At 39.2% G+C, this 17,350-nt stretch overlaps 1 protein-coding gene across 1 annotated transcript in view; it reads left to right on the top strand.

Annotated features, from left to right (window-relative positions):
* Positions 1-17,350, top strand: part of KIF21A (kinesin family member 21A) — a gene marked incomplete at its 5' end in the record, with an annotated part of 50,132 nt that overhangs the window by 16,204 nt on the left and 16,578 nt on the right. The window contains 13 exons of the mRNA XM_009877698.1: positions 215-322; positions 816-884; positions 967-1,178; positions 1,847-2,000; positions 2,342-2,542; positions 3,831-3,932; positions 6,728-6,893; positions 7,379-7,399; positions 11,652-11,712; positions 11,926-11,980; positions 13,324-13,541; positions 16,593-16,703; positions 17,239-17,350. The exon at positions 17,239-17,350 is cut by the window's right edge and continues 47 nt beyond it. Coding sequence (XP_009876000.1) covers positions 215-322; positions 816-884; positions 967-1,178; positions 1,847-2,000; positions 2,342-2,542; positions 3,831-3,932; positions 6,728-6,893; positions 7,379-7,399; positions 11,652-11,712; positions 11,926-11,980; positions 13,324-13,541; positions 16,593-16,703; positions 17,239-17,350 — 1,590 coding nt within the window. The remainder of the gene's footprint in view (positions 1-214; positions 323-815; positions 885-966; positions 1,179-1,846; positions 2,001-2,341; positions 2,543-3,830; positions 3,933-6,727; positions 6,894-7,378; positions 7,400-11,651; positions 11,713-11,925; positions 11,981-13,323; positions 13,542-16,592; positions 16,704-17,238) is intronic.

Raw genomic sequence — 17,350 nt, 5'->3', positions numbered from 1 at the left:
AATGAACTGAAATTACAAACATGGAGAAGCTTGCACTGCTTATGAGCTGTTGTTCAGCAGAGAGTGAAGAGGACACATTAGATAGAGGAGGTAAATTGCTAAAAGCATGTAATATACTGGAAGATGGCAATTTGAAGAATAAGCTCTGTATGAGAGGGGGCAGGGAACAGCACTTCAGTGTAAACAGCTTTTCTAAGTGACGACCTCTTTACAGGTTCGCTTGATGAAACAAATGAAAGAAGAGCAGGAGAAAGCTAGAATGACTGAATCTAGAAGAAATAGAGAGATTGCACAGCTTAAGAAGGAGCAACGCAAGCGAGAGGTGATTTGACAGATAAAGAACATTCATTTGGAAAAAGCATCTATTGTTACAATGTGCATCTGCTTGCAGGCACAAGCCATGTGTATATGCATTTGCTGAGGCAAGCGTTTACCTGTATATTTTCACCAGTCAAAATGCACATAATTTGGTTTAATCTCTGTGATAACTCAGCTCCTAGCTTTGGGTGATAAGTGCAACAGAGAATAGAAGGCTCATTGAGTATGTATATTAGTATTATGTTATTAGTGAATCTTCACAAAGCTGTTGCTACCGCCTTGCTTGCACTCAAGTATTATTTTTGATAAAGGATGAGTATAGTGAAATGCTTATTTTCATTTTGCACTAAAAAGAGCAAGAAACAATTGTGACTTGACCGTTTCATGTCACGACAGTTTTGCAAACTTGTGTCAGTGTGTAAAGGTCTCTTTATACAGTACAGTCCTTGTGGTGAATAATGGAAAAATTATCATGTGCTGCTTGTATTTTTTCACAGCATCAGCTCAAGCTTCTGGAAGCCCAGAAAAGAAATCAGGAAGTTATCTTACGTCGCAAAACTGAAGAGGTATAACAGTTATATATCTTTGTCCTGTAACTCAGAGCACAGTTTTGGGAAGAGGTAATTGTGTCTCTGCACTCTGTTTCAGGTTACAGCCCTTCGTCGGCAAGTCAGGCCTCTTTCTGATAAAGTGGCAGGAAAAGTCAGTCGAAAGCTGAGCCTGCCTGAGCATCCGATACAGGAAGCGAGCTCCAGCTCCACTGTTGAGCATGACGGTTCAAGAACAGCAGCCCAGCAGAAGATGAGAATTCCTGTTGCAAGAGTTCAAGCATTATCTGTAACTGCAACAAACGGAACAGGGTAAGGATTAAATCTCTGTAGATAACAGAAAATTGCATGGGCTTTTCAGCAGACAATCTTGTGTTGGTAGCTATTGCAGTAGTCATTTTTCAAACTGCTGCCGTGTGACACTCGTGAAGTGAGCATTTTACCATTACCAAATGCAGTTTGAGTTTTGTGGGTTTAAGACAGTTTTGAAAAAATATAAAATGGCATTAAAGAACAGATCATATTAAAAAACTCCAAATTTTCAAAATCCAGTTAATCTTCCCTTGAAGAGAAATGCCTGGTCTAATGCCTGCAGTATTCCTGAGTCCAAAGCAAAGCTTGCTGGAAAACAGAATCTAATGTATTGGATTTATTGACAATCTGCTGCTCTGATTTGAAGCAAATCCTCTTGTTAAATAGGCATCAACTCTTAGGTGGCATTCAGTTTCAATGGCACACTGTACAAGATACAAGTGTTTGATACCTGTTTTTCAAATGTAGTATATTAGAGTAAGATGTAGTATATTAGTGAGCAATAGAGCTCAGGGCTGGGTGCGCAGGTAGCTGTCTGGTGCACTGAAAAACTGCAAGAAATACTTAAATTGTCCATGAAAAATATTCTGGCCTGATCATTTCCACATTCAAATGTGGAATTGGAGTACTTCCAACTTAGCAGTATGTTTCTCTTGAATTTGTCACAGAAGAAAATATCAGCGCAAAGCAGTGACAAGCAGAGTTTACTCCTCCAAGGCAGCCAGGATGAAGTGGCAGCTACTTGAACGCAGAGTGACTGACATCATTATGCAGAAGATGACCATCTCCAATATGGAGGCGGATATGAACAGGTTACTTACGGTGAGTGATCTGCTACACACTCTTGTGTCACCACAATAAGTAGAGAGCAGCGCATTGCTGTTTGCTCTAAATGGAATGCTGCGGTCACTGAAGATACCCTGAACTTGAGTAAGGATTTGGACCATGGGATCGGTGCACTTAGTAAGAAATAAAAAGCACATAAATGAATTCATGTGCAAATATATTAATATATTCACCTGTATAACTTCTTCCCATAGAAGTCATGATGTTAGTTCAAGTATAACAAGGGAAGGACAACAAACAACAAAAAAAAGGCATTTAAATGCCCTAAGTGTTTACTAATTCCTTTTTACATAATATTGTGTCTTTGGGGAAAATAGCAACGTGAAGAACTTACGAAAAGAAGAGAAAAGCTTTCAAAAAAAAGGGAGAAGCTCATCAAGGATGGAGGAAGCAGTGAAGCAGATAGAAATGTCCAAAACATAAATGAAGAGATGGAATCCCTAACTGCGAATATAGACTACATTAATGACAGCATTTCTGACTGCCAGGCAAACATTATGCAAATGGAGGAAGCAAAGGTAAGTCAAATAACAATGCAAAAATGATAAAATGAAGAGGAAGTAACTGTGTTAGCCTTGCAAATATACTCCTTTAGAAATTAATTTTGTTTTGGCTGTATAATTATTAATGAGGAAGTGAAAACTGGTGAAAATTTGGGTGAAGTTTGAAAATTAATTTATACAACTGAACTTTTAGATCCGAGTTTTAGTGTCAATAGTTTAATGCAAGTTAAGATGGCAGAGGATTTAAATGTCAAAGCTGGTGCTTTCTATTCTGTTGGCATTAAATTAATATAATTTTTGGGACCGAAGGCTAACAGCTTGTATCATCTTCCTACATCTGTTGATGCATTTCCCCTACCTTGTATTCATTTTGTATGCTTTAAATATATTTAAATATTTTTGTACGTGGGAATTTATATTTTAGTATGTTTTGAATTACAGAATAGTGGCTTTCTGTAACTCAAGAACTTTTTCAGGCCAAGTTGCTTGTTTAAGGTTGACATTTTCAAATAGAAGATTTCCTTTTACTAAATTACTATTATGATTGGTGTAGGAATTAGAATGTTATCAAAAGCAGTGACATCCAAATGTGAAAACTCTTGTAACAAGCATCATACCTTACATGATCTAGCAGGAAGAATCCATCGCATAGAATCTCCTAGTTCTCTTGGCACATGAGTAGCATGAAGTCTGAACTGTAATACCAATATTTTTGTAAGGCAGTGCATGAGTTCTCCCTTTACCACCTTGGGATAATCTGTGCTTTAATGCTTGTTACATTGCCAGCAGCTTCTACTACTTTACTCACATCAGGGTTTCTTGAATTTGGGACGACATGGTGCAAGGTTACAGGACTTTGACGGTAAAGCAGTAATGAACACAAAAGGCTTAATTCTTAAAGGTACCAGAGTGCTTAATACTGACTGAGAATAATTGGAAGAAAAATGAGGAAAAAACTAGAGGGAGAGGTCTTCAAATTTATGAAGGCTGCAGAGGTTGGAGAAATGCACTGATTTCTGCATCCACTGTGAGTAGTTTCACTTGTAGAAAGAAGGGGTCTAAGGCAGAGTTTGATAAGAGCATTCTAATAGGAAAGAAACTGAAGTACTGGAAAAGACTGAGAAAGCTGCAGAGTCTGTACTGTGGGATGTTTCGGGGATAGTCTGGAAAAGAAACCTTTTGGGCATGGTTTAGAGGTACCAAGGAGATGAACTGGATGATACTGCAGCACCGTTTGTTTTGTATGGTTACTATAATTACTGCATTTTTCACAATCTGACTGTTCTTACTGTTGCACATATAGGAAGAAGGAGAGACCTTGGATGTAACAGCAGTGATTAATGCTTGCACTTTGACAGAAGCTCGATATTTGCTTGATCACTTCCTTACAATGGGTATCAATAAGGTAATGCATTAAGTGAACTATGTGTGTGTGCCAGGACTGTGCCGTGTGGCGGGAGCAGAGCTGTGCTGGTGTAAAGACTGACCGATGTGTGTTAGATGAAGCCAAGCTGTCAACACTGCTGAGTCAGGCGGGTTCTCAGTGTGAAGGCCCTTGAGATCCATTGCCCCCTTCAGCCTGTTGCCTGTTTCAACTCCCAGCAGAGCCTACTTCAATCTACTAATTACTTCATGTTGTTCCTATAAGAGCACTAGTTTTTCATAATTGAATAAATCTCTTTCTGTGTTTTTCAACAAGCCCCTAAAGAATGCTCAGGATCTTTTTATAAAAAGACCGACTCAACCACTTCCTGTAAAAATATGAGCTTTTAAAAAATTGGCATATGTTAGTCAGACTTCTAATTCTGAGTAGAGCAGTGGGACTTTTTTGCTGAAAATCTTGGGGAGTAATATTTTCAAAGTGAGTATTTGGCAATTTATAACCCTGTGCGTACATGTGTTGTACGCTCTTGCTGCTGCTTTGCTTTCTGTTTGGAGGCCAGACTTAGTGTCATTGGATCAATGAAAAATTTCCAGGCTATTGAAACGGGCATTGAGTCAGTCCTACTGACCAATTATCTGTTCTCTTTTTTGCACTCACTATACAGCTAGTAAAAAAAGTTCGTGTGTGCTTTGTTTTAAAAAAAAAAAGGCAAAAGAAAATTCCTACTGTTGCACTGGCTTCTGCAAATTTCGGTCTTTTTCTTTCTTTTTTTTTTTTTTTTCCAGCCCTTGAGTGGGCTAAATGCATACCTTTTTCCTTGCAGCAGAGCTAATATAAGAAGTGACTCTAACGTACTGTGTTATCATGATAGGGAAAAAACGTTAAAAAGCTCCATGTTTCTCCCCTTTCTCGGAAGTAATTATTGTGTAAGAAAATGGAAGGTATGTTTTCTTGTAAAACTGATCATGCCTGCTTTCCACTGTTTGTTTCCACCTGTAGTATTTCTATTGATATGTTGTTTTAATTTATGATAAAATTAAAATCTAATGTGTAAGTAAGTCCATAGCACTACACTTCTTAAGTGCTAGCACTCAAAGCCCTCTTATGCTACAAGTCTTGAGAAGATCTGTTGTGCCTTCATTTTTCCCTATCATTTCTTCTTTTTGGAAACCATTCTCTGTAAATTTCCTTAGCTACATTTTCTACAACTAAAAAATTCCCACTAATTCATGGGTCTAGAGAAGTTCCCTTAGAATGGATTCTCTCACAAGTTAGGCCAGGAGATCTTTCAGCAGAAGCTGAAGGTTCACTGAGTGATTCTGTAGGAAAGAGTATGGTTCCCAGATGGGCTTTTGGATCTCATCAATGCTTATAAATATCTAAGGGGTGGGTGTCAGGAAGGTAAGACCATACTCTTCTGAGTGGTGTCTGGTGACAGGACAGGGGACGATGGTCATAAACTGGAAAACAGGAGATTCACCCTAAACATAAGGAAAAGCTTTTTCACTGTGAGAGTGATGAAGCACTGGAACAGGCTGCCCGGAGAGGTTGTGGCGTCTCCTTCTCTGGAGACTTCCAAAATCCCCCTGGATGTGTTCCTGTGTGACCTTCTCTGGGTGGTCCTGCTCTGGTAGAGGAGTTGGACCAGATCATAGAATCATTCAGGTTGGAAAACCCCTTGATACTGAGTCGAACCATTAACTCTGTTTTACAAAGCTCACTCCTAAACCATATCCCCCAACGCTGTATCTAAACAGCCTTTAAACACATCCAGGGATGGTGATTCAACCACCTCCCTGGACAGGCTATTCCAAAGTCTGACTACTCTTTCTGTCCAGTCTAAACCTATCCTGTTTGAAGCCATTCCCTCTCGTTCTATCTCTAACTACCTGTGAGACCAGCATCAACCTCTCTACAGTATCCTTTCAGGTAGTTGTAGAGAGTGATGAGGCCTCCCCTTAGCCTCCTCTTCTTCAAACTAAGCAGATCCAGCTCCTTTAATAGCTCTTTTTAAGATTTATTCTCCAGGCCCTTCACCAGCTTTGTTGTCCTCCTGTGCACTCCCTCTGCTACCTCGACACCTCTCTTGTACTGAGGTGCCCTAAACTGGACACAATACTCAAGGTGTGCCCTCACCAGTGCCAAGTACAGGTGGAGAATCACTTCCCTGCTTCTGCTGGTCACACTATTCCTGATCCAGGCCAGGATGTCATTTGCATTTTTGGCCACCTGGGCACACTGCTGGCTCCTGTTCAGCCGGCTGTCCACCAACACCCCCAGGTCCCTCTCTGCCTGGCAGCTCTCCAGCCACACTTGCCGAAGCCTGTAGCGCTGCTGGGGGTTGGTGTGACCCAACTGCATGACCTGGCACTTGGCCTTGTTGAAGCTCATACTGCTAACATTGGCCCAGAGGTGATCTTCAGAAGTCCTTTCCAGCCTCTCCCATTCTGTGATCCTGTGTGATTCTGGGGGTTTTTTTTCTGTTGTTTGTTAGATTGTCGTAGGTAATGCTTGTGAAAAGTGGAGATGTTTGATTTTTTTCAGATGCTTGCTGCTCTTAAATGAGTTGTGCTTGGGGCTCATGTCCAGGTTAGCCACTAGATGCACATTTGCAAGGCAGAGTCTGAGGAACACAAGTTAAATAGATGCTTAGTCTCTTGAAAAATAAAAGACCTTTACTTCTCACTTCATCTTTGGTGTGTGAGACGAAGATGACAATATACACATTTGTGTTTGTAGTTTGGCAAAAAGTTTTGGCAGTTCTCAATTTGTTACAAAAGGATTGTGACAAAGTTGGTCATCTTTTTCTCTTGTAGGGTCTTCAAGCAGCTCAGAAAGAAGCTCAGATCAAAGTTCTTGAGGGACGCCTTAAGCAGACAGAAATTACTAGCGCTACTCAAAACCAACTGCTGTTTCACATGCTAAAAGAAAAAGCTGAATTAAATCCTGAACTTGATGCTTTGCTGGGTCATGCTTTGCAAGGTAATTTTGTCATCTTGCATTTCAAATCGTCAACTGCATGTTATGTTTGCCTTTCATGCATGCTGTACTGGGCATTCTAGGCTATTTCTTTCCTGAATAGATGCTGTATTTTAACATCTTAAACTCTATTTCACAATCAGCGTGCAGGTATGTAGTTTTTAAGTATATCCCCTTGGCAGTGAAAATAGGAAATAAAGAAGTTTTTTTTTCCTTTTTTATTACTGAGACTAAAAATTTTAAAAATCTACTTGTTTTTTAACTTCTGAATGTGAAATTCTAAATATGCAATCCTGTTCAATTGTCATATATTACTGATTTTGAAAGTGGCATTTTATGTCTGTTACGGCATCTATTCTACTTCTCATGAGATGATATTAAGAAAAAATTAGAATACATTTCAGTACTTTTGTTATATTTCTTTTTATAAATGGATATGTTTTGATTGGAGTGTTGCTTTTGTTTCCTTGTTGCTGTTATTTACACAGACCTAGATAGCATACCGCTGGGTAAGTATGTTTAGCTTTCTGTGTACTGTGCAGCTGCATGAGTTACTAATTCATTCACGTTCACTAACTTGGTGCATCTTAGAATTTGTGAGTGTGTCAAGTTTGCATGAACTATTCTGTAAATGTACTCATTATCATGAGCTTACAGAGCATTTCCGCCTTCCAAAACCACTCGTAGCCCTCATGTTAGTTAGATTTGCCAGATAAGAAGTCAACATAGTAAGCAGAGCTATATTTCAAAGTTATGACTTGCTGCTTACGAACCTCTAGCATGTTCAGACTACATAAAGCTATTTTGGGAGGTACAACTCCTGTAGTTGTTAGAAATTCTGCTCATCTTTTTAAGTCTGGAAAAAAGTAATTCTTAACGTGCAGGTTATTTTTAGCCTTTTGCAGATAGCTTACTTTGTAATGTGAATATTCTACAGAATGCAGTTTAGTTACTGACTTCATTGGTTATGAGATGAGTCTTGTTGTTCCTGTTGCTTTTAAATTATTCCCAGATAAATTGCATATATTTTCTTCCCATGCTTGCTCCTGGCCACAAAAGCGTTTGTCTTTGAAACTTGAAAAAAATATTCCTGATGTCAGTAACAAACTCTTTTGTCTCATTTCATGTTACCTTTAATCCCATTCTGCTGCCCTGTGGTACTTTGCACAGGCATCTGAAGCATTTCCAAAGCACAAGACTGCCTGAAACTGTGTAGGTCATCATCTAGTGTGAATTTTGCCAGCTTCTTGACAGGTGACACCTGAAGATCTGTCAGAGCATCTTGCTGCATACAGCCAGTGTTTGTTCAGGAATCTCAGTGGTTATTAATATCATAGTGTATCTAAAATAGACCCCTGATGTATGTGTATGTGTTCACTCCTGTTGGAGTGAGCAGTGCTCCTCCAGCCAAGAAGCATTTTCTTCAGCTTCAGACAGGCTTTTACTTACTAACAGCATCTGGAGCAGTGAAAAGACAGTTGTTAGATGCATTTAAACAGTAGGTCTATTGTCAAAATTTTTGTAGAGTATATCTCATTAAAGAAGCTTTTTAACACTTTGCAAGCATGAGCTGAGGCTTTGAAAACTCCTAAGCCACTCAGGACTGTGCTAACACTTTCTAGGAAGGAAATTTCATTGTGGCTGTCTCAGCTGAATGTACTAACTTGACTCCACGCAGAAATCTCAACTGTTGATAGTCTGTGCTTTGTAGATCACTAGTGGCTAAACCTTTTGAGCTGCAGGGAGTTCAGGCACCACTGTAGCACGGTATTGAGGCTGGGGCTGCCAGCTCCTTAGCAGGGACTCTTTTGGTGCAGGAGCTGCCAGATAACCTGAGGTGATTCCCAGGGTTGGAAGGGTGGGTGGCGGCAGGTTCCGAGACCAATTCCAGCAGGCTGCCTGACACCTCAGTGGCAGTGCCCAGCCAGGCCCATCCTGAGCAGAGGGGTTGCGCTTCCAGGGTTTTTGTGAACCATTCCCTTGATGCCTGCTTTCAGTTCTGGTATCTTCAGAAGTTTGTAGTCATAGAATCATAGAACAATTTGGGCTGGAAGAGACCTTCAAGATCGAATCCAACCTTTTCCTGGCCCTATCAACACCAGTAAAGCATGTCCTTCAAGGCAACATCTACCCATGTCATTTCAGTACACTCAACTTGAAGAAATTTGGTTGTTCCTCAGTGTAGTTGTATACCTATACTAAGTGTAGACTCGGGATGAGGATTCAGTCTGCAGGGAAGTGCATCACAGGCTCAGGTTTTGACCCTCAGAATGCGTTTTGAATGCACACCTGCCTTGTGTGTGGATTAACCAGCTGCCATTTGCTATCCCATCTGCTCTTGTGAAGAGTTAACATGATCATGAAGTCCTGAAGTGTTGCTGGAATGACTCCTTTCTGAAGAACTGTAGGAGCTAATTTTCCTTCCCACCTCTGACATCTGGGCATTCATGGACATGACTTGCAGCCATGCGTGTGCAGATCTTGAGAGGGATGCTCAAACATAATTTCCTCTGGATAAGCTGTGCTGGTGTACTGTGTTGTACTGGTACTGTTCAGTTGCCTCTGCACAAGGATAAAGACAAGTAATCTGAAAAGCTCTCTGCTGTTCTTCAGTCATTGATTTATTAGCAGGTATTTCTGCTGTTCCTCACAAGCCGTAATGCCTTTATTAACTTCTCTTCCCACTCAGGACGTCTTGCAGATGCTCTTCTGCCTCTTTGCATTTCTTTCTGTTGTTTCTGTGTGCTGGTTTCTACCTGGGGGCTTTGTGCAGTCTTCCTGTGCTGAATTGCAGATAAACTGAATAAAAAAAATATCAATACATGTCAGGTCACATGAATGTAAGTCTACAAATAAAATTCCATCTTTTCTGTTTATCCCATACTTTCTACTTCACCTGTAAAAGCTGATCTCAATTTTGAAAGAAATGTGTGTATTTTATTAGAGCATTTCCGCCATGGGCTCAAGTTGTGCCAGGGGAGGTTTAAATTGGATACAGTTGCAAGAAAAAGTATGTGAACCTTTTGGAATTCCATGATGTTCTGCATTAATTTGTTATAAAATGCGATCTAACAGTCAGAGGATCAGAACTGGTTTTGTGTTATTATTTTAGGCACATTATATTGGTAATTACTTTTGACTTAGATGACAGTTAGATCACATTTTATGACACATTAATGCAGAAGGTCATGAAATTCCAAAAGGTTCACATACGTTTTCTTGCAACTATATTAGGAAAAGTACTGAAAGAGTGGTGAAGCATTGCAACAGGCTGCCCAGGGAACTGGTGGAGTCACCATCCCTGGAGGCGTTCAGGAGACGTGCAGACATGGTGCTTCAGGACATGGTTTAGTGGTCATGGTGGTGTTGGGCTGACAGTTGGACTTGATGGTCTTAGAGGTCTTTTCCCCCCTTAATGATTCTGTATTACTGATGCGACTTTTGTGCTTTGCTGGAAGGAGCAGCGCTCTAGATCCCGTCTTCTGCAGAAGAGAGAGTATTAGGTGCTAGGTTGATGTACGGTTTTGACTTTTTCAGGAAACATTTTTAGTTGTAGCATACACAAGGCAGCATTTTCCTTTTCTTCATTCCTTCACAGAATTCAACTGGAGAATATATAGCTTTCCTTTCTCCAGAGCCTGAACTTGCACTTAAAACATGTACGTGGACAAACCTGTTGTAATATGGGTAACAAATATATTGGTTCTGTGCATTAGAAATGGTACCTTCTTTCTGGAGGAAATTAAATAAACTTAAAATATCTCTAATAATAAAGAAGAGATGTAATGAAGTGTTATTAGGAGATTATTTAACCCTTAAAATTTAATTACCAGGTTAAAAAATAAGGGACTTCCAGGAATATATTACGTATGTCATTAAATTGTGCTTAAAATGTGTTACTGGAATAATATGCAAGTTAGAAGATTTGTGTTCCCAGCAGTTCGGAATTGATTGTACATATGCCCTGAACTAGTTGTCTCAGCTTAATGTTTTGCACCATTTGCATGCAGACACATTAATCTGATGTTTCACAGCATTAGTGTGTGGTATGCCTGTTGGTTTTGTCATTGTGGAGAGGTTTGTGCACCGCATTTTACTTCAGGAGCGTATTTACTGAGCAACTTAATTTTACAATTAATCTCTTTTTAGGAAGCAGTTCTATAGTATTAAATGGTGGCATCATCCTGTTTTAGAACCGAAATACTTATAAGCTAATAAAGTGCTTGCTTCTTATCAGCCCAAATGGTGCCATTCTGTATAAGCTGTGGCTGTGCCTCACCTTGCTTGCGAGTTAAAAATGCAATTTATTTTTTAATATATATATAACCAGGCTGATTTTTTCTTAGAGCCAGAAGATTAGAAAAAAGAGGAAGAGCAGCTATACTTACTGTCCATTGGTTTACATTCTGTCTCTGCCATGTTCTGCAGTTAATTTCCTTTGCTTTATCTTCTTTCTTCTAGAAGTTATTTTTGGTTTTCTATCATCCCTGTTGCTCTGCTCCAATAAATAGAGGACCACGTTTAGCACAATATGCTTAGATGTATGATGTATTTAGATTGTATGGAAAAAAATTAGTTTAGATAGCAGGAAAATTCAATGGGGACCGGCTAGTATATAGTCAAGATAGTATGAAAAGCCCTGCCTTCCATGTGCTGTTTATCTACATTCAACATTGTCTCAGCTGTTTTGTATAGCACTTAAAACCTGCATGTGGTGTTGTAGCTGGACAGACTAATATTATTCTTTTGGAAATTTTCTAGAAAATTTGGAAGATAGTACTGATGAGGATGCCCCATTGCATAGTCCTGGGACAGAAGGAAGGTGAGCAATCTTTGTTAACAGATAACTCTATCTGATTCTAGAAAAATTACTCTTTCTTTTTGTAAGGTATCATGTATCCGTTAGAAGGTACCTCTGAAATTGTTTCATTCTCCTTTGCTCACCCTCTCAATAGAAAGAAGAATCAAATAAAAATACACATTCCACAAAAATATTACTATCTTATTTCTAACTGTGATGAAATTTTTCTTTTAGTTCATTATCTTCAGATCTTTTGAAGCTTTGTGGTGAAGTCAAACCCAAAAGCAAGGTAGGCTGTACAGCGATGATGATAATTCATATTTTTGTGGCACTTTCTGGGGAATGTTTTTACTTTAGAGACATAAATGAATGAAGACGTGCACAAGGTGGGCTGATGTACTGTTTGTGTGATTTATATGTAATACGCTTTTACTCTTCTCTGAGAAGCAATGATAAAAATGTTGGGGTTTTTTTTCAATATTTTGTGATTTGAATTTTTACAGTTTCAGAATGAGATACATTCTTTTGATTACTAGCACTCTGAACTGGAGTGGATTTGCAGTTCAGTATTAGTCAGGCTGCAGTTTAATGTTAATGCCAGTGGGAACTGTTAACATGCTTATTATTTGCAATTTGCTTCTGCGGTCATAGAAATGTAAAGGAAGTTTATAAAATAAAGTTTGACCTCTCAGGCTCTTAATTACAGTTGACATTGGAGGAATATATGCAGGCTGGCTGCAGTTTAATATTAATGACAGTGGGAACTGGATGAGCACTGATTGCAGTGTTGCTTCTGTGCTCACGGGAGCATAAACTGAATTTGGAAAGTAAATAGAAGCGTAGACTCCACTCTTCTAACTACAGTTCGCTTTGAAGAAATGTATCTAGGTTGGCTGTTGCATTATTGGCAGCATTCATGGGTGTGCAGCTCTTCGGACGGGTGAACAAAATGAGTTTGATCTGAAAAATTTGGAAAAAAATCATCATTTTTAGATGGCTCTGTTCAGACTGGACCTTTGTCTTCCCCAGAGACCTTTCCTTCCCTGAGGAATAAAGCTTAATCTCACAGCATCATTACATCTAACATATATGATGAGATTTTTAAGAATGACTGTGTTGTGCACAGAGCTTGACTTTTTTGGTGAGGTTCTGTATTGTTTTTCAAGCTGATGAAATGCTAGGTGAATCTTAGTTCATGTTGGCCTAAACTACTTTTGAAGTGACATTAACTAAGGGTGAAGCAGAGTTTTTTGTATCAGAAGAAGCATCGGTGTAATAATTTACACTTCGCTTTATTCCTCTCTGCTTTATAAAATTTCATTTGGATAAGCCTTAGAAGAGTAATATTGTACTCCTGTAGTACTGAGAGGCACTTGTAGTTTGTTGAAACAATATCCTTGGAGACTAGTTGTCAAACCAGTGTTTCACATTGTTGAATTTGACTTGCCTCCTCTTGAAATATTGCCAGAATAGAGGTGAGCTCCTTGATTTAGTTTCCAAAGGTAGTTGCCAGGTTTGAAGGGGATGCTAATTGCCAGCTAATGATAAGCTTAAATGTAGCACTCTTGATGCATACTGTGAAATGTTTGTCACAACTTAACTTGGTTTTTTTGGTTTTTTTCTTGTCTCCAGGCCCGCCGTAGGACCACTACCCAGATGGAATTACTGTATGCAGACAGCAGCGATTTAGTCTCTGACGTTAGTGCTGCAGACTCTACTTTGCCTGGCCCTCTTGCGTCAGTTGGAGAAACCCAAGAAAGTGGGATGGCTGCTGACACAAGTGATACTTCTGCTAGGGACAGAGATTTTATTCCCCCACCATCTGGTTTACCTTCTAAGTTAGGCAGCATGTAAGTTTGGCCAGGCCGTACTAATTATCCTTTGCTTTTAAAAAATGCATGTTGCGAATTTCTTGTAGTCTATTATTTTAACTTTACAAAGGAGATTCATATACTTGAAGCTTACTAAATAATACTGACAAAGCTCCTCTTTATTTTCTACCACCGCAACTCTAGAAAGTGTAAAAGCACTATTTTAAGTATGTTTCTTATGGAAGATACGTGTTATGTCAAGTTGCTTTGTCATAATAAAATTATTGTAGGCTTCTTTCTAACTAGTGGGAAAAATCCATCTAGTACTGTGGATACTTTGCTGTATTGGTGCTATGGGAAATTCAGAGAGATTAAAAGAACACCCCAAAACCTCAACCCCAAAACTTTCTATAATCATAGAATCATAGAATGACCTAGGCTGCAAGGGTCCTTAGAGATCATCTAATCCAACCTCCCCGTCATGGGCAGGGACGCCACCTCTCGACTAGACCAGGCAACACATGGGGACAATGTACTAATAGTAACTCTATATAGTCCTAACTATTAGGTAAAATCTTTCTATAAGTCATCCTGTGGGGACCATGCTGAAAATAAAAAGTCTATACAGAAATAGAGCATGCAAGTGTAAAGTTGAAAGAAACATGTTGAATATTATGAATCCTCAAAAATCCTTTCTATTTCCAGGTTGCACTTACCTGCAGAACAGTTTCACTGGTTTAAAGTATTACTTGACACCAAATAGAAGTGAAAATATTATTTTTGTCTTTTAATTTTGGGGCCAGCAGGTCTCCCTCATGTGCACTCTCTTTTTTTCACTTGCTCTTGCTGTTCTTTTTATATCTACCAATATCACTGTTAATTATTAGCCATTTGCTGCTGGGAGACCCTTTTCTTGACTTTTTAGGTACTAGCTCCTGTATTGCACAAGCTCATGCGTAAACTAAATGCTCTTGCCACATTCAGTGATAATGGAAAAACTGTGTCCTGTAGCTGTCTTCGTGTTACAGATTCTGGAGTTAGGCATCTTTCACCATCCGTCTGTCCTATTTGCATAATATTTTTACAGCAGTCTCCATCTAACATGCACTTGCAATTTGTATCGTTTTTACTATGCATTTCTAGCATGTGCTTGAGGTGCAATCATGAGCAGTGAAACACTACTGAGAGCAATTATTAACCTGTGCTCATGGCTTCAGTGCATTATACACGTAGAATCTGCTTGGGAAGAATGCTCTTGGGGGTGAGGATAGGTGAAGAAACCCACGTGTTTCAGCAGTTAGTGTGAGATCACTAGAGACTTTTGAAGCTTCAAGATTTAAAACGTCAAGTGTTATGACCTGGCATCCAAGACTCAGGTAATACCGCCTTTTGCCCCACTCCATCTTCTAGAATATATCCATTTATGAAAGTCATCCAGCAGTGAGGCAAGCCAGCATTTTCCAAAAACTGTGTTCGGTGAACATTGAAGTTGTGCGCTGTCAGTAAATCAGTCGGCAGTAGGCCACACATATTTTAGTTTGTTGTTGATCTTGTTTTATAAGTGACCAAAAAGTCCCACAACCAGTCTTCAAGTGACTTCCTCACTATAACTGAGATGCTTTTTCAAAACTAGAACTGAGTATACGTTACACAGTATTGCTGGTTTTGGTTGTCACTGATCATTGTTGAAGAAAAGTTGTCTTTGTGAACCATTCGGCCTTCCTCTGTGGGCCTGTAGTGCCATCATAGCTCTTGTAATTAAATACGTTCTTCTGGAGGAGAACGTGGTCTTACCTGCTGTAAACGTTATCTCCCTTGTACCACTTAAGTGGCATTCAGAGACGCAGAAGCAGTAACTGATCCAAAATGTACATTGTCTGGAAGTGACAGGAATTAATTACATGCTTGGGTACAAATTTAGGTGTCTGCATATGTACTAACTGCTCCACTTTGGGAACCCCTCGGTTCTGTCACATCAGTGGTGATTCAGAGAGGCACTTAAATGCACGTGGGCAACAGTTGATGCGATTGGAATTCTGTTTACAAAGGTAGCTAGTGCTGTTGTCCTTTTCTCAAACCATCTCTAGCAGCTTTTTCAGAGCAGAGGGGTCTTTGAAGGTCTTGTGCCAGCTCCATTCAGGTGTCTCTGATATCTTGGGAAATCTGAAAGAGCACCAGAAACCTGTGATTAGGCGTGTGTCTTGCTCCTTTTCATTCAGGTCATTGACATCGTACACCTGGTTTTTTACATCTGTGCTTCGGAAGTTCATTCCAGCAAGACTGATGCATTTTTGTAATACCTGCATTTCCAGGCTTTCAAAAAGGGTCCATAATACGATCACGCTCTTTACACCTTATGGGGATGTGCCACAGTGGAGACCATCCAGATTCCCTTCTTTTTTTCTCTGACTGTGATGAAGTGCTAACATTTGGATGTCTACACTCGTGATCTTTTTGCTATTTTTAGTGGGGAGTAAAAAGTTGGGGAAAAGACAACAGTTACTGTGAACTGGAATAATTTCAGAGAAAAAAAGGGAGAGACAAAGGTGGGATGGAAAGCAAGGCAGAAGGGAAGAGAGGACGAAGAGAAGCAAGGTTATGGTAGTCAGGCTATCAACGGGCAATACTTTTTTCTCATTTCCTAAATTTAATTTTGATATCGAAACATGCTTATGTTAATAAAAAGTTTAATTCATGTGTAATTGTGATTTCTCTGTTCTTCATATCTGTAAGTGGTCTATTGTAGACGAAAGTTGTGGAATCTAAAATTTTAGATCTTAGTCAGACCTTCCATGCATACTCTGCTGGTTTTCTTTCAGTCAATCTCTTTTATTATTAAATTAGTAATGTCCTTTGTATATTCATTATATGGCTTTTCATATGTTGATGAACTGTGAAAATTAATAAACTTTGTGTATTTTTATATTAAAATGTGAGAACAAATTTAGAGTCTGTAGACTCAGGAGAGACAACAATAGATCAAGCTCATTCTGAAACTTGAAATCTGTGTGGGAGAATGACAGCTAATGTAAGAAGAAAAGCAATTTTGTGAAGAGCCTTAAAGTAAGATGATGATTCCTCTTGCTTTAGTTCTAGACAGCCATCTCTGCCAGAGAAGAAGATACCTGAGCCTTCGCCTTTAGCAAAGAGAAAAGCCTATGAGAAAACAATGGAAAAGACAAAGGCAAAAGAACAAAAGCTGTAAGATGCTTTTAAATGTATTTTCTCTGAAATTATTTAAACCTTGGATCTATTTTCTTGAAAAACAATTCTATATTTTTGTCTTTATTTAATTCTAGGACAGTTTTTATTGTTGGTAGTGAAATTATTGACTGTTCAATTTCTGTGTGTGGAGTTGTTTTTTTTCCAGAGTATTTCTCTGTGCCGAATAACTCAGGAGCAGAATCCTGAGAAAATGTCCTTTGAAGCATTTGTAAAGTACTTATTTTTATGGAAGTCATCAATTTCTCCAAGGAACTGAATTTCTTCCATTTTACATGTCTGTTTCCTGCTTGGAGCTTTCCACTGTTGCGTGTAAACTTTGAACGTTGGGCCACCTTGCACTCTGCAGCAGTTTATAGTCTTAAGTTTACCTTCTCTGGGAAAACACCTGTAGCCAGCATTATAATTTTATTTATTCGCTTAAGAAAAGAGCACCTAACATTTGAGGCATGTTGCATTTAACTTCTCTAACCATGCATAACCTGTTAAAGAAGATATTCTTTTTTTCTTGTAGCTCAGATTCTGGAGTCCCAGAGGCTAGTCTGTCACCTCCTACTTCCCCACCAAGCCGGCCCCGTAATGAAATGAATGTTTTTAGTCGTCTTACTGTTTCTCAGGGAAACACA

Source organism: Apaloderma vittatum, unplaced genomic scaffold (assembly GCF_000703405.1).
Source record: "Apaloderma vittatum isolate BGI_N311 unplaced genomic scaffold, ASM70340v1 scaffold12921, whole genome shotgun sequence".
NCBI classification, from domain to species: domain Eukaryota; kingdom Metazoa; phylum Chordata; class Aves; order Trogoniformes; family Trogonidae; genus Apaloderma; species Apaloderma vittatum.
This window is presented reverse-complemented; position numbering and strand designations above follow the sequence as displayed.